This window comes from Oxyura jamaicensis, chromosome 5, assembly GCF_011077185.1.
Source record: "Oxyura jamaicensis isolate SHBP4307 breed ruddy duck chromosome 5, BPBGC_Ojam_1.0, whole genome shotgun sequence".
NCBI lineage: Eukaryota > Metazoa > Chordata > Aves > Anseriformes > Anatidae > Oxyura > Oxyura jamaicensis.
Genome location: NC_048897.1, coordinates 29,895,991 through 29,913,202, shown reverse-complemented (window position 1 = coordinate 29,913,202; position 17,212 = coordinate 29,895,991). Strand labels below are relative to the sequence as shown.

The 17,212-nt window shown below is 40.0% G+C and overlaps 1 protein-coding gene across 1 annotated transcript in view; it reads left to right on the top strand.

Annotated features, from left to right (window-relative positions):
* Window positions 1–15,432, top strand: part of RMDN3 (regulator of microtubule dynamics 3) — a 43,223-nt gene extending 27,791 nt beyond the window's left edge. Inside the window, exons 7-12 of the mRNA XM_035326913.1 lie at window positions 570–645; window positions 1,268–1,345; window positions 3,609–3,707; window positions 5,651–5,704; window positions 8,418–8,498; window positions 10,992–15,432. Coding sequence (XP_035182804.1) covers window positions 570–645; window positions 1,268–1,345; window positions 3,609–3,707; window positions 5,651–5,704; window positions 8,418–8,498; window positions 10,992–11,045 — 442 coding nt within the window. The 3' untranslated portion in view covers window positions 11,046–15,432. The remainder of the gene's footprint in view (window positions 1–569; window positions 646–1,267; window positions 1,346–3,608; window positions 3,708–5,650; window positions 5,705–8,417; window positions 8,499–10,991) is intronic.
* Window positions 15,433–17,212: the final 1,780 nt, after the last annotated feature.

Genomic DNA, 17,212 nt, shown 5'->3' with positions numbered 1-17,212 from the left:
AGTCTCCTACTAGACAAAACTGAATTGGAGTTTGTGAGTTTGCAGCACTCAAAACATTATTTTGTTTTCCAAGTTCGGTGGCCATGTGGGGCTGCAGGATATAGGTAGGTTTTCACAATATTTTCCCTCGAAGTAGACATCCAGTGTGCTCTAGATTTGCGTGGGAGATGGCTGTGCATCCTTCTAGTTAATTAGAGCTTTTAGCAGTTCTGGCTCTCACGGCTGTAGGATTCGCTCTTCAGCACTCTGTGTTTAGACGTAATTTCATTGCTGAATGGAGAAATTTAGGGTGTAGAAGTGTGCTGCTCTGGTCTTATGTAGAAGCAACTTCAGCAATCAGTGCAGTGAACTTTTTGTCACGTCAAGCCACTGCTGTTGACTCGTTGACACCCTTTGAGCTATTTCTGTGCAATAAATACTTGCTGTGCATGTGGGCAGTATGCCCTGCTTTCCCCAGTATGATGTGCAGCTTTAACACACTTACATCTTCAGAGGGAAGATGCATGCGGAATGTAAATGTGTATTTAAAACTGACAACCTGATTTCCCATAAATGTCTCCTCCGTGCAGGTACGCTATTCTTTGCGGGCAGTTAGCAGAACATGAGAGCATTCAGAAGCGCATTCAAACTGGGTATGTTTTTAAGGTGAGTCAAAAGGACGTGCTGGTTTTTCTGTGGGTATTGTTCAATGCTGACTTCTGTAGTGGTAAGTTAAGACTGGCTCCAGTGTGAAATTACCATGTGGTAATAAGATACCAACTTTTCTTCACTAACTGCCTGTGAGCCTGCTTGTGCCCTAAGTAAGTGCAAAACAGTTATTTTTCACAGGCGATTGATCTGCCTCAGATTCCTTAATTTGCGTTTCAACCAGAACAGGAATATTATATTGCAGGAGGATGCACCAGTTGCTACAGAGCTGACCACATATAATTATTACCTTATCAATTATTCATATGACCAGTAATTTGGTTATGTCAAAGTTATGAAAAGGTGGTAGAATAAAGTGAAGGACAGCATCAGTTTTTTACATGTAGGGTTTTTTGTTGTTGTTTTTTTGTTTTCTGAGGCTGATAAAATGCTGATGTTCTGTGCTCAGCTGAAACAGTTTTAAGGAAATTTGGAATATCTTTGTAGCCGTAATTTCACTGATTGCTTAGAAATTGTGGACTTACTCCTTTCCTCTTTCTACAAGCGTTCATCTGCTCTTGTGGATGTTGTATTTGCTTGTAACAAGAATATAATGTGTGTTGGTGATGATTTTCCATAGGAACACATCGATAAAGCAATTGCACTGAAACCAGAGGATCCAAAGTCGTACTATCTTTTGGGCAGGTGGTGTTACCAGGTAAAATAGTTTATTAATATTTATTACCGTTCTTTCCTCCTTGTAATTAAATTCCTTGTTTGGATGAAAGACAGCTGGGTTGAAACCACCAGCCATCACCAGTGAGCACATTCTATTTAGTTGCTTAACTCGGATATTGTATCAGAAAGTACCAGTGTGGAAATTTCTTAGTTGCTAGAATAAATTGTTTAAAAGTTACACTTTAATGGGATCTGGAAATTCTTCACTTGAATCCTGAAACAGTGCCAAGAAGAGCACATCTCTGACAAATACTGTCAGAAACCTCTTGTAACAAAATGAACATGTTGTACCTTCATGTTCTTGTACGTGTAGCACCTCAGTGCTTTTATAAAAGCACTACCGAAATATCTGCCAGGACATAGTGTCTCATTCAGAATTTCTGAGCTTTCCATCCAAGTGGTTTTCTTAACTGTAATTGCAAAGTCTTAGGCAGTCCTTCTCCCTTGTCAACCTCCTGTTAAACCTAAAATGTGTACCTTCATACTGCTATTACTACTTAAAGCCCTAGCTTTTAAATGGTAGAGGCTTTTCTTGGGAGTTTATATAAATTCTGCTCCCCCAGTAGTGAGAGAGAAATAGTACAGATAGGCTGAGTTGGTGATCAGGACAAGAACTGGCTGAGCACATTTGCCATGTGTTGCTCAGTACTCACACGATCAAAGGCCAGAAGGAGGCAGAAAAAGGTTTGTGGTATGGAAGACACACTGATTTTAAAAACATGAAGGAGTTTTTAAAAGCATGAAGAATGCAGTTTCAACCTGGCAATGTCATTTACTCTTACGGTTGTAATACTTCAGTCCCACAATCAAAAAAGGCTTAAAAAGTGCTTGTACCTCTGTGCAACAGAATGAAAGCTACTGGGTTTTTGCTGTTTCACTTATTTACTGCCTCTATTCTGCTCTTCATTTTTTCCCTTTTTGTTCCCTGTTTTGTTTTGTGTGTTTTTTTTTGTTTGTTTGTTTGTTTGTTTTTTCTGGTCTCTTTCCAAATGGAAGCAGTTTGCTGAAGGGTTTGGGGCTCTGATCTCTGCTTTTTAGTCAATGCAGGTGGCATGGCAGGTGACACCGTAAAGAATGGGCAAGGAACAGCACTAGCTGCAAACTAGCTTACTGTTTCCCTTGCTTTATTCAGTAAAAACAAACTACCTTGAAACCTTTAAGCACATATGGATGTAATCAAAGACTTTTCAGGTCTGGCAAGAGCTTCTGCACACAGTATATCTCTATAATCCTTTACATGTGTTTCCTCTGCTACACAAAGTATTGGATGTATTAGAAGAAGTGTGCCGGCTGCTTTATATTTCTTGACAAGGAAAAGCTTAGAATCAAATGCCATAAATCACATTTAGTGCCTATAAAAAGAAATAAGAGTTTGCACTAACTATCTACTTTTCAGTTTAGGCAATTTGAAAGTGCTTTGCTGCTGTCAGAAATGAAGTCACATTGCAGAGATTGTAGCTGAGATCATTGCCTTAGGTAAATACAGGGGAGCAAGCTAAATCAGTGGCAGTTCCTAGCTCTTTATTCTGTTCTGGACTTCCTAGTCAGCCATGCTGCTATGAGAGTTAGTGCTTCTGCTAATTATTACAAGAATTACATGGTGTTAAACAAAGATGGTCTTACCAGTAGTTAGAATCGTATGCATCTTTCCCCCAGTAAAATCTCAGGGAGTTTCATATTAGAGAGAGGAGCTAGGAGCAGTAAAGTAAGATTTCAAGAAATGATTATAATAGCTATCTGCATCTCAAAATGTGGATGTGTGTTGGTGGGAAGGCTTTAGCTGGCCTCTCTTGTGATCTTTATGTATGATGAGAACATGTTCTTTTACAAGATCTAATCTGGGAGACAGGAAGGCTACATCCAGTGCATAGGTGAGAACTGCCAGGAACTGGTGTGGTTGCAAGAAGGAGGTTTGGGATTTTAGACCACCCACACTATCACCCTGCTGTGATACTCAGTTGTAGAGACAAATCCTGTATTGAAGGTTATGCATGTGGCAGCTGATGGATGGATCTGCAGGTGACTAGTAGTGTAAGGCAGGGACAAATGAAAGCAAAATCAGGTTCAATTCTGTAGCTGGATTTGCATTCTTGACCAGAATCTGCAGATACACCCAGTATTATTGGCTGTCTGCTATGTGCACGAGCCAGCTACAAGGAACTGGATAATTCATTGTCTTTGTATACCTTTGCACATGCTGTGTCTTCACCGGGTTTGATAGTTTTATCTTACTGCCTCTGCAGGTGTCCCATCTGGGATGGCTTGAAAAAAAGACTGCCTCTGCTTTGTTTGAAACCCCTCCTACAGCCACCGTACAGGATGCACTGCAAAACTTCTTAAGGGTATGGAAATGTGATATGCAAGGGAGTCACTAACCTGAAGTGCAAACATGAGCGTGGAATTCGAGTACTTGTATTCTGCTTAAGCTCATCACTCTCCAAGTGCTCCGTGATATATTTCCACTGACTGGAGCCTGTGGAAGAAAAGCTGATGAAAGCAAAAAGTTTGGAGCCTGTATTGCAGAATAGCCCAACAGAAAAATGGGATTTTGAAGACCTCAGAACTGGATCCAGGGTGTTCAGAATTTTTTCAAAGTCTTTTTTTTTTTTCCTTTTAATAGCTGAAAAAAATGAATGAACTCATAGCTTGATGATAGCTAAATGTATTTGTACTACATTCTTTTCATGGCCTGTAATATCTGTTTGAGCTCCTCCCTGGGAACACTTGCATAGACAATCACAATGTTCTGTCATTTTACTTCCTGTTAATATTTTATTAAAAGACTCAGATTAGGTTCTTCAGGCTTCTGGGGACAACTCTCTTAAGCTTTCAGAGAGAGGGTGCGTAAGTATTTCTAGAAAAACTCTTAGGACTTCTGGATATATATTTTTTTGTCCTCATGTTGATGAAAAATTAATTTAAGACATAGCCTGAGTCATATCTTAGAGTTTGTAGCTCTTGTTGCAAGGGTCTGAACGATCTGAATGAGTTAAACAGGCTGTCCTTGGCTGTGCCTGTGAGAACTACTCTTAAGCACCTGTGATGAAGCATTACAGAAACAAATTGCCCTACCACTTTATAACTCATAGATTGCGCCTGCAGTTCTGTGAAGTGTCAGGGAATATCATACTTATATCAATTTATTGTAATTTTGCCAAAAGGTAATTATGTGAGAGGTAAGTTTGTGATAGGTGTCTGCCCTAGGCAGTATACTTTTCAGCCAAATTTCAGCTAAAATGAATATATCATTTCAGAGAGAGATTTGAAGCAAAGTGTTTTGCTTTTTTTTTCATTAGAGGAAAAAAATATCTGCTTGTTTTTATTGGTAAGTTAGTTTTTATTGGTAAATTTTATTGGCACTGTGGTTTGAAACAGGATTTTTCTGAGGTTTTACTTTGGTCAAATATGAAGAGAGAATACAAAACCATCTCTCTGGAAGCTAATTATACCCTGAACAAATTCACTTCCCATATGCTCAGCAGTGTCCACTTCAGCTTTCAGCCACAGTTGGCATGATTCAGGGGAATGGAAATCATCCCGAAATTTGCAGCTCTGGGTTAGTCACCAGCTAACTAGGCCTAAGGCCAGACAACTGAATTAACAAGAGGAACGTTGTTTGTCTTGTGCTCTCAGAGCTTCTTCTGATACCTGGGCTCTGCTACCTTGACTGAGTGCATTTAAATTTGAGTGCAGATGGGATGCGGGGTGAATCCAGGTGTTTGTTGTAGGAGCATACTGGAACAAGGATGCTTGGAGAGTGATGGCTGGCACTGAGATGGAGGGAAGAAAGCAGAAGGAAGTTAGTAATAAGGAAATTGGGAATTAGCAGCCAGTAAGGAGGTGACAGAAAATTGAGGGAAGATTCCTGAGGTTTGACACCAGCACATTCAGGAGAAGCCCAAGTGGATGAGACTGGTCAGGCAAGGAGGTGAGAGTGTGTACACATGCAGGAGGAGGTAGTCAGGCTATTTCTGGGCTTCCCTTAGCTTCTGAGAGCTCGGCTTTGCGACCTCACCATTCTTCCTTGGCACTCACAGTAGCCAAGTGTATGGATGTCGCTTGCTGAGTCACGGGCATTTTATGAGAGTACGAGGACATTTACTGACACAGCAAGGCTAGCCTGTCAAAGTTCTTACACTATTATACGTATTTTGAAAAGTGGTATTTACTCATCTATTTTTTTAAGAGATGTAAAAAAAACTTAATACAGGTTTTAACTGTGTCCTTTACATATCCTAATGTCTGCTTTTCTCTGTCTGTTCCATCCTCCCCTCTGCTCTTCTAGGTCGAGGAGCTGAGCCCAGGATTTTCCAAAGCAGTAAGAGTATACATCGCCAAGGTAACTAGTCACTTTTTGCTTAATTTAGTAAAGTCATATGTTGTAGGATAAGAAATATTTGTGTTAAGAAATACGTATACCTCTCTTTGGATGGAAAGTACTAAACACATGTAAATTAAAAATAAACAAGATTTTAGAAGTTAATAACATTTCTTAAGCTAAATCATCTAGTGCAGAGGCATTACAATTCAGGAAGGATTTTGTCTTTGAGTCATCTGGTGTAGCATCCTGCTTGGCTCTTAACAGATAAAATTCTATACTATAAATACAATAGATGCAATTCTGTTCTATAAAATTATATTCTGAGGCAGCAATGGTAACATGTAAGCCACAGTTTGGAGGCTTAATGCCACCACCACCACCTTGGATTTCTATGGTGTATACAGGAAGATGATCATGGGGGAAAAGGTGACATATAAAGTGTCTCTATTTTACTAATACAGATGTAAGTCTTAAGGTAATGATTAAATAAGCCATGAATGCCTGAAGCTCCTAAAATCATTTGTTTATCATAGAATCATGAAATGGCTTGGGCTGGGAGGGACCTCAGAGATCATCTAACTCCAAACCCCTGCCATGGGCAGGGACGCCACCCACTAGGTCAGGTTGCCCAGGGCCTCATCCAGCCTGGCCTTGAACACCTCCAGGGATGGGGCATCCACAGTCTCTCTGGGCAGCCTGTGCCAGTGCCTCACCACCCTCTGAGTGAAGGTTTTTCTCCTAACCTTTAACCTAAATCTCCCTGCTTTTGGTTTAAAACCATTCCCCCTTGTCCTGTCATTATCTGACTGAGCAAAGAGTTTACATTGAGTTTACCTTGAGGGAATAATTGGTTCTGAACTCTTAAATCTTAAAACTGCTGCTTAGTTCCTAGGACCTCTAGCTGGAGTCTAGAAGTGTTTAAAACCCAAATAGCTTTGGAAGTATCAGCCAGGGTGGGCATAGCAAAGAGAAGCTGTAGTCATTCTCTGTGAAATTACTGAATTTGCAATGTCCCAAAGATTGTGAGCTTTGTCAGAGTAGCACACAAGTCATAGGATCTGCTTGGTCTGAAATACATTATTACTGGAATCGAGGTGCAGAATTTATTACACAGTAAGTGTCTCGTTAAAGGAAAATGAAGGAGAGGTGGAAAACTCAGCAGGAGATGTGGTAGCCTTCACACCAGCTGGATTTTGTCCATGATGCATTGTAGCTCATTACATCTACTTAGTGAAGAGTCTATTAAGTAAATTAAACTATGTATTTGTACATCAGCTAGTCTTTTGTTTTGACTGCTTATGTACCGTAATGAATGTGCTCTTGATTGCTTCTGTCTCTGCTTGTAAATATAGCCAGTGCTCATGCAAATTCAACATCTTTCCCTAAAAGTCTTGATTTCCATTCTTTATTCCATACTTGGAACTCATTTTCTGTGAAGTTACAGCATCAGCAAATTATTACAAGTCATAAACTGAGAGAATTTTCAGAGTTGATGTAAAAAATTTGGGTTTCACTGTGGCTAAATTGTAATCTACATGGGCCAATACTTTTTTTTACTGGGCTAGCATTTCACCACGTTTGGCAGATGTGATGTGGCTGAGCTTCAGAAACACTCTGTGAACACAAAGTGACTTGGAAGTTAATAGGAGTACTTGTATCTATTTTTTTGTTTGTTTTGTTTTTCCCAATCCCATCCTCTGTCATTTTGGATCACATCCATTGTGATAATATTTTAAAAGTTCAGTTTGATACAAATTGTTTTTAAGGAACTAGTGCTCTAATGAGTCAAACTTCAAAAAAAAAAGAAAAGAGTTTTATAGTCATCCACTGATATTTTTGACTGATATACAGAGACACAGGATTTGTGAAGGCTTCAAGGATGTCCGTGACTCCATCTGTTTCAAATTCACCAGACGCAGAAATTTGACAGCGCTCACAGTAGAACAGAGAGTTCTCTTTTAGAACTATCCCATGATACAGGAAAATCACCAAAATACACACATGCACATACTCTGCAGTAACGTTTTAGAGTCTGAAGTAATAGCCCTGCAGGAATTTTAACTCTCATCATGATCCTAAATGATTATTTTTTTTGGTGGCAGTTGCAACAATGATTAACTGATGATTTTTTTTAGCAATCACTTCCTTTTAGCATGTTTTCTTTTTGTAGTCCCCAAATGCCTACATGACTCTGTAGGCACCACAAACCTTCGTGTTGCTTAAAGAGGTAACTGTTTCTGTGCTGTTGAAGAGGAGTTCGTGCTGACGAACGGTTCGCACTTACTGTAAAACCTCAGAGACCTGCAAATATGATATGTTACAGTGCTTGGGGAACCAAAGCTACATAAAATGATACGCCGTCAGTACAGAGGTTTTATGATGAAAGCAGTGTGAGCAATAGTGGTTGTGTAAGTGGAAATAAATTAGACCTTGGAAAATGGTGAATATCACCTTAAAATCTTCCAACAAAAAAATCTCCTCATCTAAAACAACAAAAAAGAAAATGTAGTATTCCATAACCTGATGGTGATTATAATCCTTTGTGAATGAAGGACACTGCAGAAAATGTTGGAATCCTGAAACTACATGGTGCAAATGCTTAAGACAGAGAAATAGTCCTTTTTATCTGTTCCCAGGTTGCAGAATTGCTGTTACTTTCAGCTGCTTGTTTTTCTGTTTTGTTTTGTTTTTCCTGTTTCTCTCTTCTCACATTGTCATTTTTTCTTCACAGTGTTACAAGGACCTGGGGAACAATTCTGCAGCTCTTCTCTGGACAAATCTTGCTTCAGAACTGCCAGTTAATACAAAAGAGGTAGCAGTCTCTGCTGTTTTTCTTACTGACACTGGAATAGGGTTATTTTCCAAGAAAGGAAAGAAACCAAAATTAATCTTAGGTTGTATGCGTTTGACCCATCAAATCAAATGAGATTATGAAAAATCCTCTACTTATTTGTTACATGGCAAAAGTAACCATTGGGAAATTTTTGAAAATCCCAGTCATGTAATTTAAGGTTGAGGTTTTCTCTGGAAATCTGATTTTGCACGTCTTCACTAGGCCATTCAACATCATGTAAGATGCAATTATATTAATGTGTTAAATACTAAAGGTTAACTGAATTATTTCAGTTTAAGATTTCACGATTTTCACTTTAAGATCTTACCAGAATATTTTAGTCTATCTCTGAATTAGATTTAAAGAACTGAAGGCTGTAAACATTTTTTTTACCCCAGTTGTTTAGTAGTTTCTATCTGTTGCTTTAAATGAAAGCTAAAATTTCTTCTCCACGTGCTTCCTGTCTGCTCTTAAAAAATTGGTTAATTTTCTTGCATGTTTAAAAGAGCTTGCCACATTTTATTCATGGTGTTAGGAGTCTGCTTCACTAAAAGGGGGACTTACAGCTGGAATTTAAGGTGTGGGGGAAGAATATCAATAATCACACATTGATGGTGAGCTTGGTGAGCTACTTCTGTTTGCAGATATAAAATTGTTTTATAAAAAATGTTCTAGCTTGCAAGCACAGGCTTTATAGTAGTTTGCTCCTTGGCATAGATTCCTTTCTTTCCTTGGGACCTGCTATGAGAATGCCTAAAGCAATTCAGCAACATAATGAAAAATATTAAGAAGCTGAGAGTGTGTCCAATAGGGGCTTAGAATTCCAGCACAACACCATACAAATACTCTGTTACTTCCAGGATTAGGCTGCAGATGCATTTGAATGCCCTGCACATATTTAGCAGGTCTGTGTAACTGCAGCTTGTCAACTGGAATATCTGCAAAACCGCAGAGCAACTGCAGTACACTTCCCAGTGCACCAGGGCTGGGGAAGGTTTATTGGGTTGGGCACTCTCACTCCTAGCCAGCTCAGTTCAGATGGGGGCACTTAAGCTGAGTGGTTGTCCTGGGGCTGGAGCTCTGTATTGTTTCTACTTACCTCTGTGGCTTTGGGAACAGCCTAGGTTGAACTCTTGGTGCCAGGTTAGATCCTAAGCTCTTCCAAACTGGATCTCATCGCGCAGAGTCATTCAGAAGTTTGCATGTGCTGCCCAGTTTTTTTTTTGTTTGTTTTTTTATGTCTAGGATATTTCAGCTCTTGTGTCACTTAATTTTACAGAGTTCTGAGAGCAGACCCGTAGTGTTTTAGAAAGTGCCATGTGGCAGTGTCTCCCCTCTGGGAGCTCTTTTCCACTTTACTTTTGCACTTTTTCTGTTAAGCAGAAGCTCTATAGAAGGTGCCATCAAACTACTGCCAGTTAGGAACTGAATAAAGGCACAGCAGCTTTTTATATCAACCTGATATTCTTCGCATTGTCATGAAAAATGCAGTGAAGTGAACAAAGTCTCCCAGATCTTATACCTTCAGCCTTTGTCTGATGAAATAATCATTCTGGATGCAAAGCAGAATTATACAGATTGGCAGGATTTTCAAGGTACTCTGTTTTTAAGGCCATCATTATTCTTTGGGTTGCTGTAGCAAAAGTATTCTGCTGAGTTTCAAACTCAAGTGCAGGAAGTCTTGGCCCACCATCCAGCAATGCTGACTTGCCTGTGCTACCACCTGCAGGGCACCGTCCAGTACTGCATAAGCCGCTTGGCTTCTGTATGGATCTGGGGAAAACAGGGCATCAAGCGGAAAAATCCCCTTCTTGCAGAAGGAAATATCCTAGCTCTTCCAGACGAGGAGCTTCCTCACCATCCCCTGCTTGGAAATCTCTCTAGACAGAGTTACAATGGTACATCAGATAGAGGGTTTTTTTCTCTCTTTATGTATTGGAGACAAGAATTTAACCAGAAAAGCACTGCAGTTTTCAAGATTGACCAGCCAAGATCCATGGGCAGAAATGTCAGGAATAGTTAACTGTCTTTTCTCATCTGAAATTAAAAGTGGGAGTCTAGTAAGGAAGTGGCTTTGGCTGGTTGAGCCTTTGCAAATGTTAGCTCTTTTCATCCCAAAGAGGCAATCAAATAGCTTCCATCACATTGAGAAGGAAAAGCAAAGGCATTGGTCCAGAGCAGGAAAGTCAGCGAGGGAGCAAAGGCCTGATTTCTGCTGTTCTGGTTTCCAGTTCTCTTCTCTCAAAAGGAAACATACGAGAAACTATGAGACTTGGAAAACTTTAATAGGCTTCAAAGATGGTAGAGTTGAGAGAGAAATATGAAAAGAAAAGCATTAGGAGGAAAAATGTGAGGCTGGTGTTGGGTTAATACTTAAAACCTGGTGTGGGGTTGGAGAAGAAAAGGGAGGTTTTCTTTTTTAACTGTATCAAGTAGCCTGTGTATCAATCCCTTCTTTTGCTGCATTTCCAGGATGCAGAAAGTGAGAGAGAACTGGAGGAGATGCGGTCAATCTGGGAAGAATAAGAAGAGAAGAGCTTGTTCCACTTGACACTGCACAGACAATAAATTTCCAGTTAAAGGGGTTTCACGATCCTGACAAGTTTGATTGCACTTCATGGATAAGCCACAGGAGTTTACAGGAATAAACACTCAGCAGTCTCATCAGCATTTCCAGGAAAAGATCTCGGTGGGATTTAATGAGAAAATTTTGTATGATTTTCCTACTTACAGCACTGCATATGTTTGATTTTAAAATTCCTGAAAAAAAAAGTCAAATTCCTAAAAATAGATATATACATGTGTGAATATATATACACACACGTGTATATATATGTGTGTGTGTGTGTGACCTGAATTTCAGGTCTGCTTGCTGATAAACTCTCTCTACCAATTCCTGGGGAAGTCTTCAGCAGATATATATTTTTTTCTCATTGACTATTTTCTCATTTGCTTTGTAAAATGTTTTAATTTAATCAGTTTAAATAACTGGCTCCGTCTATGTATCACTGTGCTGTGTGTATAAATTTGAGAGCCCCTGTGCTCAGTGGGCAGTGTAGCACTGATTTTTATCAACTTGATGCACTGGAGGCTGTGGGGTGTTCCCACTTCCCGCAGCCTGTTGGTTCAAGTGGGCACTGACGCTACGACTTAAGAAAAGGCCACTACAAAGAAAGGACTTAAAATAAGTGAATTGTCAGTCCTTTTGTCCTTGCTTTGAAAAAAAACTGACCATGTCCAAAACACATTCCTGTTGGTCCTTTCCAACTATGCCTAAACTACCTTTACTGGATTTCTGTTGAGGAGAAATCAGCACTGCTCACTGCAGTGAGTAAATGCCAAGGGACCAAGATGCTGTCCTTCACAAGAAGAACTTACTTTTAACAGGTGCGTTGCTTTCATCAGGGGAGTGAGTAATAAGATATTAAACTGCTGGACTTTCTCCCAGTGACATCACTCACATGAGAGTGAAAACTTTGTGTGTCCCTCTAAACTATGCTGCTGTTGCTGAGGTGTAACAACTTCACTGCTATTTAAAAGCAGTTATTTAATGATGAAACACTCGTTATCGGAACAGGAATATTCTGTGGCAGAGCTGACACTTTGCTGTCATGTACTTTCACCAGTCCTTGTTGACTATTGCACTGGCACTGAGAAAATGAAGCTGACAGCTGACATTTTCTCTGACAGTTGCTAAGTACCAAACAGAGAGGGTAAACTGTGCTGTATGCTGACAAAAAAGCTGAAGCAAAACCAATTTCAAAAATTGCCCAAAGAATTTAGAAAGGCTTTCTTTGTCCCTTTAAATTTCAGCTGGCAGCTAACTGGACACTTGTTTTTTTTTTAATGTTTGTTACACGCTGTCGTGTTGTGCAATGTTTGTGAAGAGTAAAAACAGTGTGAGTAAAACACTTCTTCATCACCTTTTTAATCCCTTGCACATGTGTATTAAACAGATGGTTCTTTTATTTTGTGAAAATAATGTTGAGAGGGAAACATACAGTAGACGTGAGCTCAAAGACTTCCCAAGTTTGTAGACTTTACTCTTCTTACCCATTTCTATTTTGGTCCAAATTTAAGTCTCTAAAATTTTGAGGATGAGCTCATCTTAAAAGATCCAGGCAAGGGTGCAATTAGCTTTATTTGCTTGGAGCTGTATGAACTGATGCTTATAAATGGAGAACTGAACTCTAACAGGCCAAATTCGAGCACTGTATCTCTGTGCAGAGCTCCCCTTGCGATGGGTGGGTACTTGAGCCTTAATTACAGGACTTGCTTTGCTTAATGTGTGTTCTTTTCATTAATGTACGTTCTTCTTTTCAGTTCTTCAGTGGCATGATCAGGCTGACTTTTTTGATTTATGGGAATCTGTCTCGTTTTGAGTATTTCCCAGTGCACGACCTTATTTTTTTCCCCTCTAAACACCCAGTCTTAAATATTTGCGTGAGCTTGTAAGCTGTTTTCTTTCTGGTTACTTAAACCAAGCTGGGAAATACTCAACAGTGATGTCTGAAAGATGATGATCAGCAACTTCCTTCTTTCATGTAGTGGTTTTTTTTTTCCTTTTTTTTTTTTTCTTTTTTTCTTTTTTTTCTTTTTTTCTGGGGAGAAATAACAGCTCTGAAAACAGCCATGCCATTAGGTGTGCTCGTATTGCCTTTCCCTGCCAGCAAGTCCTGGAGTGATGTTAATGTAGTAGGAAGAGTGTGAAATGTATGAGCGTGTGTAATGTATGTAGTAGGAAGAGTGTGAAAAGGAAATATTTGCAATGCCAAAAGTCCATGGCTTTCCTTATTAGCAAACACTTTCAAGCCTTCACCTGCTTATATTTTGATGAGTTTAAACTGTTAGCGGCATCTTTTGAATGATGTGTTTTCTGGAGATAGCTTTCACTTTGTTTCCAAAGATTTAAATCCTCCCTTTACATATGTATATATAAATATATATATATTTATTTTTAATGTCTGTTTCCAAACAACAAGCAATTGTAGGCTTGGGGAAGAAATGCTGATTTGTTTTTTCTTTTCATGCTTTGGATCCTGCGCTGGGTTACATTTGAGTGTTTGATGTGGATGGATCCCATTTATGTAGGTGATGGCATTAGTCCCCTTGGCTTTAAAAAGGGTATGGATGAAAAGAGATGTTAGTTAGTTTTCCGGGTGCCTTACTGGGTGGAAGCACACCTTCAGCCAAGCAGCCTCTGTTAAAGGCCTGCAAGAAAGAGTGCTGTAAAAACAGAGCTTTGGGTTACAGTCAAAACAAAGCACGTTCAGAAACTAATACCAAAGGCTTGTTTTTCTTACTGATAGAAGCAGAAATAATTTTCTTCCTGGGGAGAGAAAATACTTGGTGTAATTGTGTAGGGCTTATTGGGCTGTGACCTGAACCTTTTCTGTCTTTGCGTAAAAATAACCTGCTTCCTCAGAGGAAAAGGTGGTAATTAAATTACGTTAATTCTTCTCAGTTGGTGTTAATTTTTGGATCGTTTTACATGAGTACAACCTTTCAGATCTCATTTATTCTTCTATTTTGGACATTCTGTTTAAGCTTTCCATGCATCTGATTGTCTGCTTTTGGCTTGAAAAGTTTTGGCTTAAAAAACAAGCTCTGGCATTTTGCTTCCATCTATCTTTTGTGTGTGGTCTTGTCCCTTTCTTGCGGGTTCCGAAGTTTAGAGGTCTGTTGATCTGGTTTTCATATAGGAAAGATTTCCTCTGGAGGCATGACTCCTGCCTGAATAGCTGGGGTGGAGTTTAGTGTGTACCATTATATGTTTTTTTAGTCTGCTATATCAGCTGGAACCTAATTTATGCATCCAAGGCCATGATGAAAGACAACAGCAGAGCTCGCAGATCCTTTCAAGTGCAGATAAAAGCTGCCTTTTGCTCTTTTCAGTCTGATCTGCAGGAAGTTATGACATAGTCAAATGAACCTTTTTCTTTTTGGTTTTCCCTTTTCCTGGCTTGCTAGGAATGAGAAGAATGTGAGTAATTAACATAATTTAGTTCTAGTAGCATAACATGGTTGATGTGGGGATAAGACAAGGTCGTGTAACTAAAATGCTTCCCACTCAGCAATGCTTGGGGTTTTTAAAAATCTTTTAGCAATAGAATTTGCAGTCTTCTGTTAGACTCCTGCTGTGTCGTATATTGGCGAGGATGGCAGTGAGGGAAGCTGTTCTCCTGTTCGCAAGGGGAAGGCGCTTCTGTAGCTTTCAGACAACACAGAAATAGTCACTTTTTCATTTTTGCGCATCCTTTGCAGACTAATCCCAGAGCACAATGTGAATTTCTTGAAGATGCCTGCACCGAATACATAGTGGGACCACCAATTAGGTTTGCCTAGTGCAAAGTGGGTAGAGAGACTCTAGATGTTCTTCTAGACTTATTGCAGGGCAAGTTTCTTGGAGCTAGTCTTGTCTTACCTTCAAAATATACCTACCTGTGGTTCAATTACGATACTAAAGAATAACTGAAGCTATTTAATTAATTTATCCTCACTGTGCTGCTCTGTTGGAAATAAAGTATTTATAAATCAGGGGGAAATGATCTCGTGTAAAGTCACCTGTGTTGCTGTCTTGCTTTTTATGTTGTTACTTACAGAGGTGAAGAAACCCAACACCCAGGAGGAGGTCTTCTATACAACATCATCGTATCTGTATGCATGGTGGGTGTGCCAAATACAGCAGGAAATTATGGGAGAGTAACATGTAACATTACTGTTTATACATTGCTGTTAATATATATATATATATAATAATGTGGGTTACACCCGTAGCACATTTTGTACATAAGTACAATGACTACTGCTTACGTTTTTAAAATGCACCAAAGTAATACAGCCACACGTTGTGGTAAATGATGTACTCCAAGTGAAATTGTTCTTAAATAAACATATGTTGGTTGTGACAGGGTATAACGATTCTGTGCTCAGCCTTCATGACCCGAAGGGCTATCTTCTGTCTTCTTCAGACAGGAGACATAAACAAGGGGCTTGCAAGATGTGCTTAGCGTTCGTTTTGGGTGTTTCAGAGCGCCTGACAATTTTTACCTCGTTGTGCTCCAATTCACTTTGCAGAATGGAGTAAATAACAGCACCAACTTGTGCTTCAGCAGTCCTTAAAATGTGCTTAGTTGAAGAGTTAAGATATGGTGGTTGCGCAAAGGAGTAAGTGCGGTGGGAAACAAAGTTTAGGTTGTCTGGGGGAATACGTAAAAGTGTTTTTGGTTGTGTTAAATTACCTGCACATTAGCTGTAGCCCATCTCTAGGGGAAGGACATGGGAGCTGCCCGCAGTCACAAGCGTGGAAGAAATCCTTCCCAGAAGATGCCCTTCTGAGCACCAGCAAACACCATGTAGACAGCTTTGTCTCTCCAAGGTGCAGAATTGGGGCTGTATTCAGTGCACAACTTCTCTGTAATCTCTTCCCTTTTATTTCCTCCTCAAGGTAAAATTGTGGCATTTTCTCTGGTGTGCTAGGCCACCTTACAGAGAACTTTGGCTTGCCTAAGATAATGATCTGGAGTTGATAAACGGAGGGCAATCTGCCAACATCTGCTTTGGAGAGAAGAAACCCCCAGAAGCAGAGAACAGGGCTGGGCAGGATGAGACCTGTGCCACAGGCAAGTCTTTGGCTTAGCCCCAAGGAAGGTGTGATACTGCGGACACCAGGTCGGGAAGGACTTGTAGGTACACTGTTGGTCACCGTAAATCTCTTTGACTCTTGGACCAGCAGAAGTTTCTGAATAACTTTTTAAGTAACATTTTGCAGTACTTGGATGTTATCTTAGTGATCAAGGGAGTGGATGGACACGGGCAGGAGGAAGATGTTTTTAAGCAACTTAAACATCACAGAGAGGAGGTCAGCATTGGCCTTGGCTTGGGGCAGGGTAGCCTGTTCAGAATGGGATTTAAAAGTAGACAAGTTCAGTTATGAAGCTGGTTTCCAGTGAAAAGAGCATACCAGAGCTGTGACCACCTCTCCAATGTGGGGGGAATATTCTGACTCAGTAGTGGAGTAGAAATGTCAGCATTGCTTCCTACTAGGAATGGGATGGTCTTTCTGACCCCCATCCTGGCTTTGAGATTTCTGCTAAATCCAGATTTCTTTGGTTCAGTGACATCCGTAGTTCCTTGGAAATACCCTGGCAAACCTGACCTGCTGAAATCCTGCTTGGTTTGAGAGAGAACCCGAAGTGGGAGGACTGCAATAGGCTTGCCATCTTGTTTTTACAGCAATTCTTAGTGCTCCATGGCAAATCACTGGGTTGATATATATAAGCTGTCACTATTTTACTCCAAGTCATTTAGCATAAGTTCATTCCAGAGTTTCCTGGGCATTATAATGAATAAGCCGTAGGGGAGTGTTTTCACTGTGAAGGGAAATCAAAATTAAAGTCAGGGTGGAGGAGGAAGAGGTCTGAACACAGTAACTGCTTGGTATAGACCTGTGATGCTTATGAGTTATCATTTCAGGCTTTGCACATGCAGACAGGTGTTGCAGTCTCATTTAAGCATGCAGACATGATCTCAACAACTTCAGTAGCTAGAGATTTAGTTCTCTTAATGTATTATTTTTTGCTTTCCCAAGAAAATTTTTGCTCTTCCCAAATAAAAATGCGAGAAGGGCTCAAGACCATGGAGGAAGACAAGATAATGCAGGCTTGTTCTCTGTCTGTGAAGAGTCCCTGCCA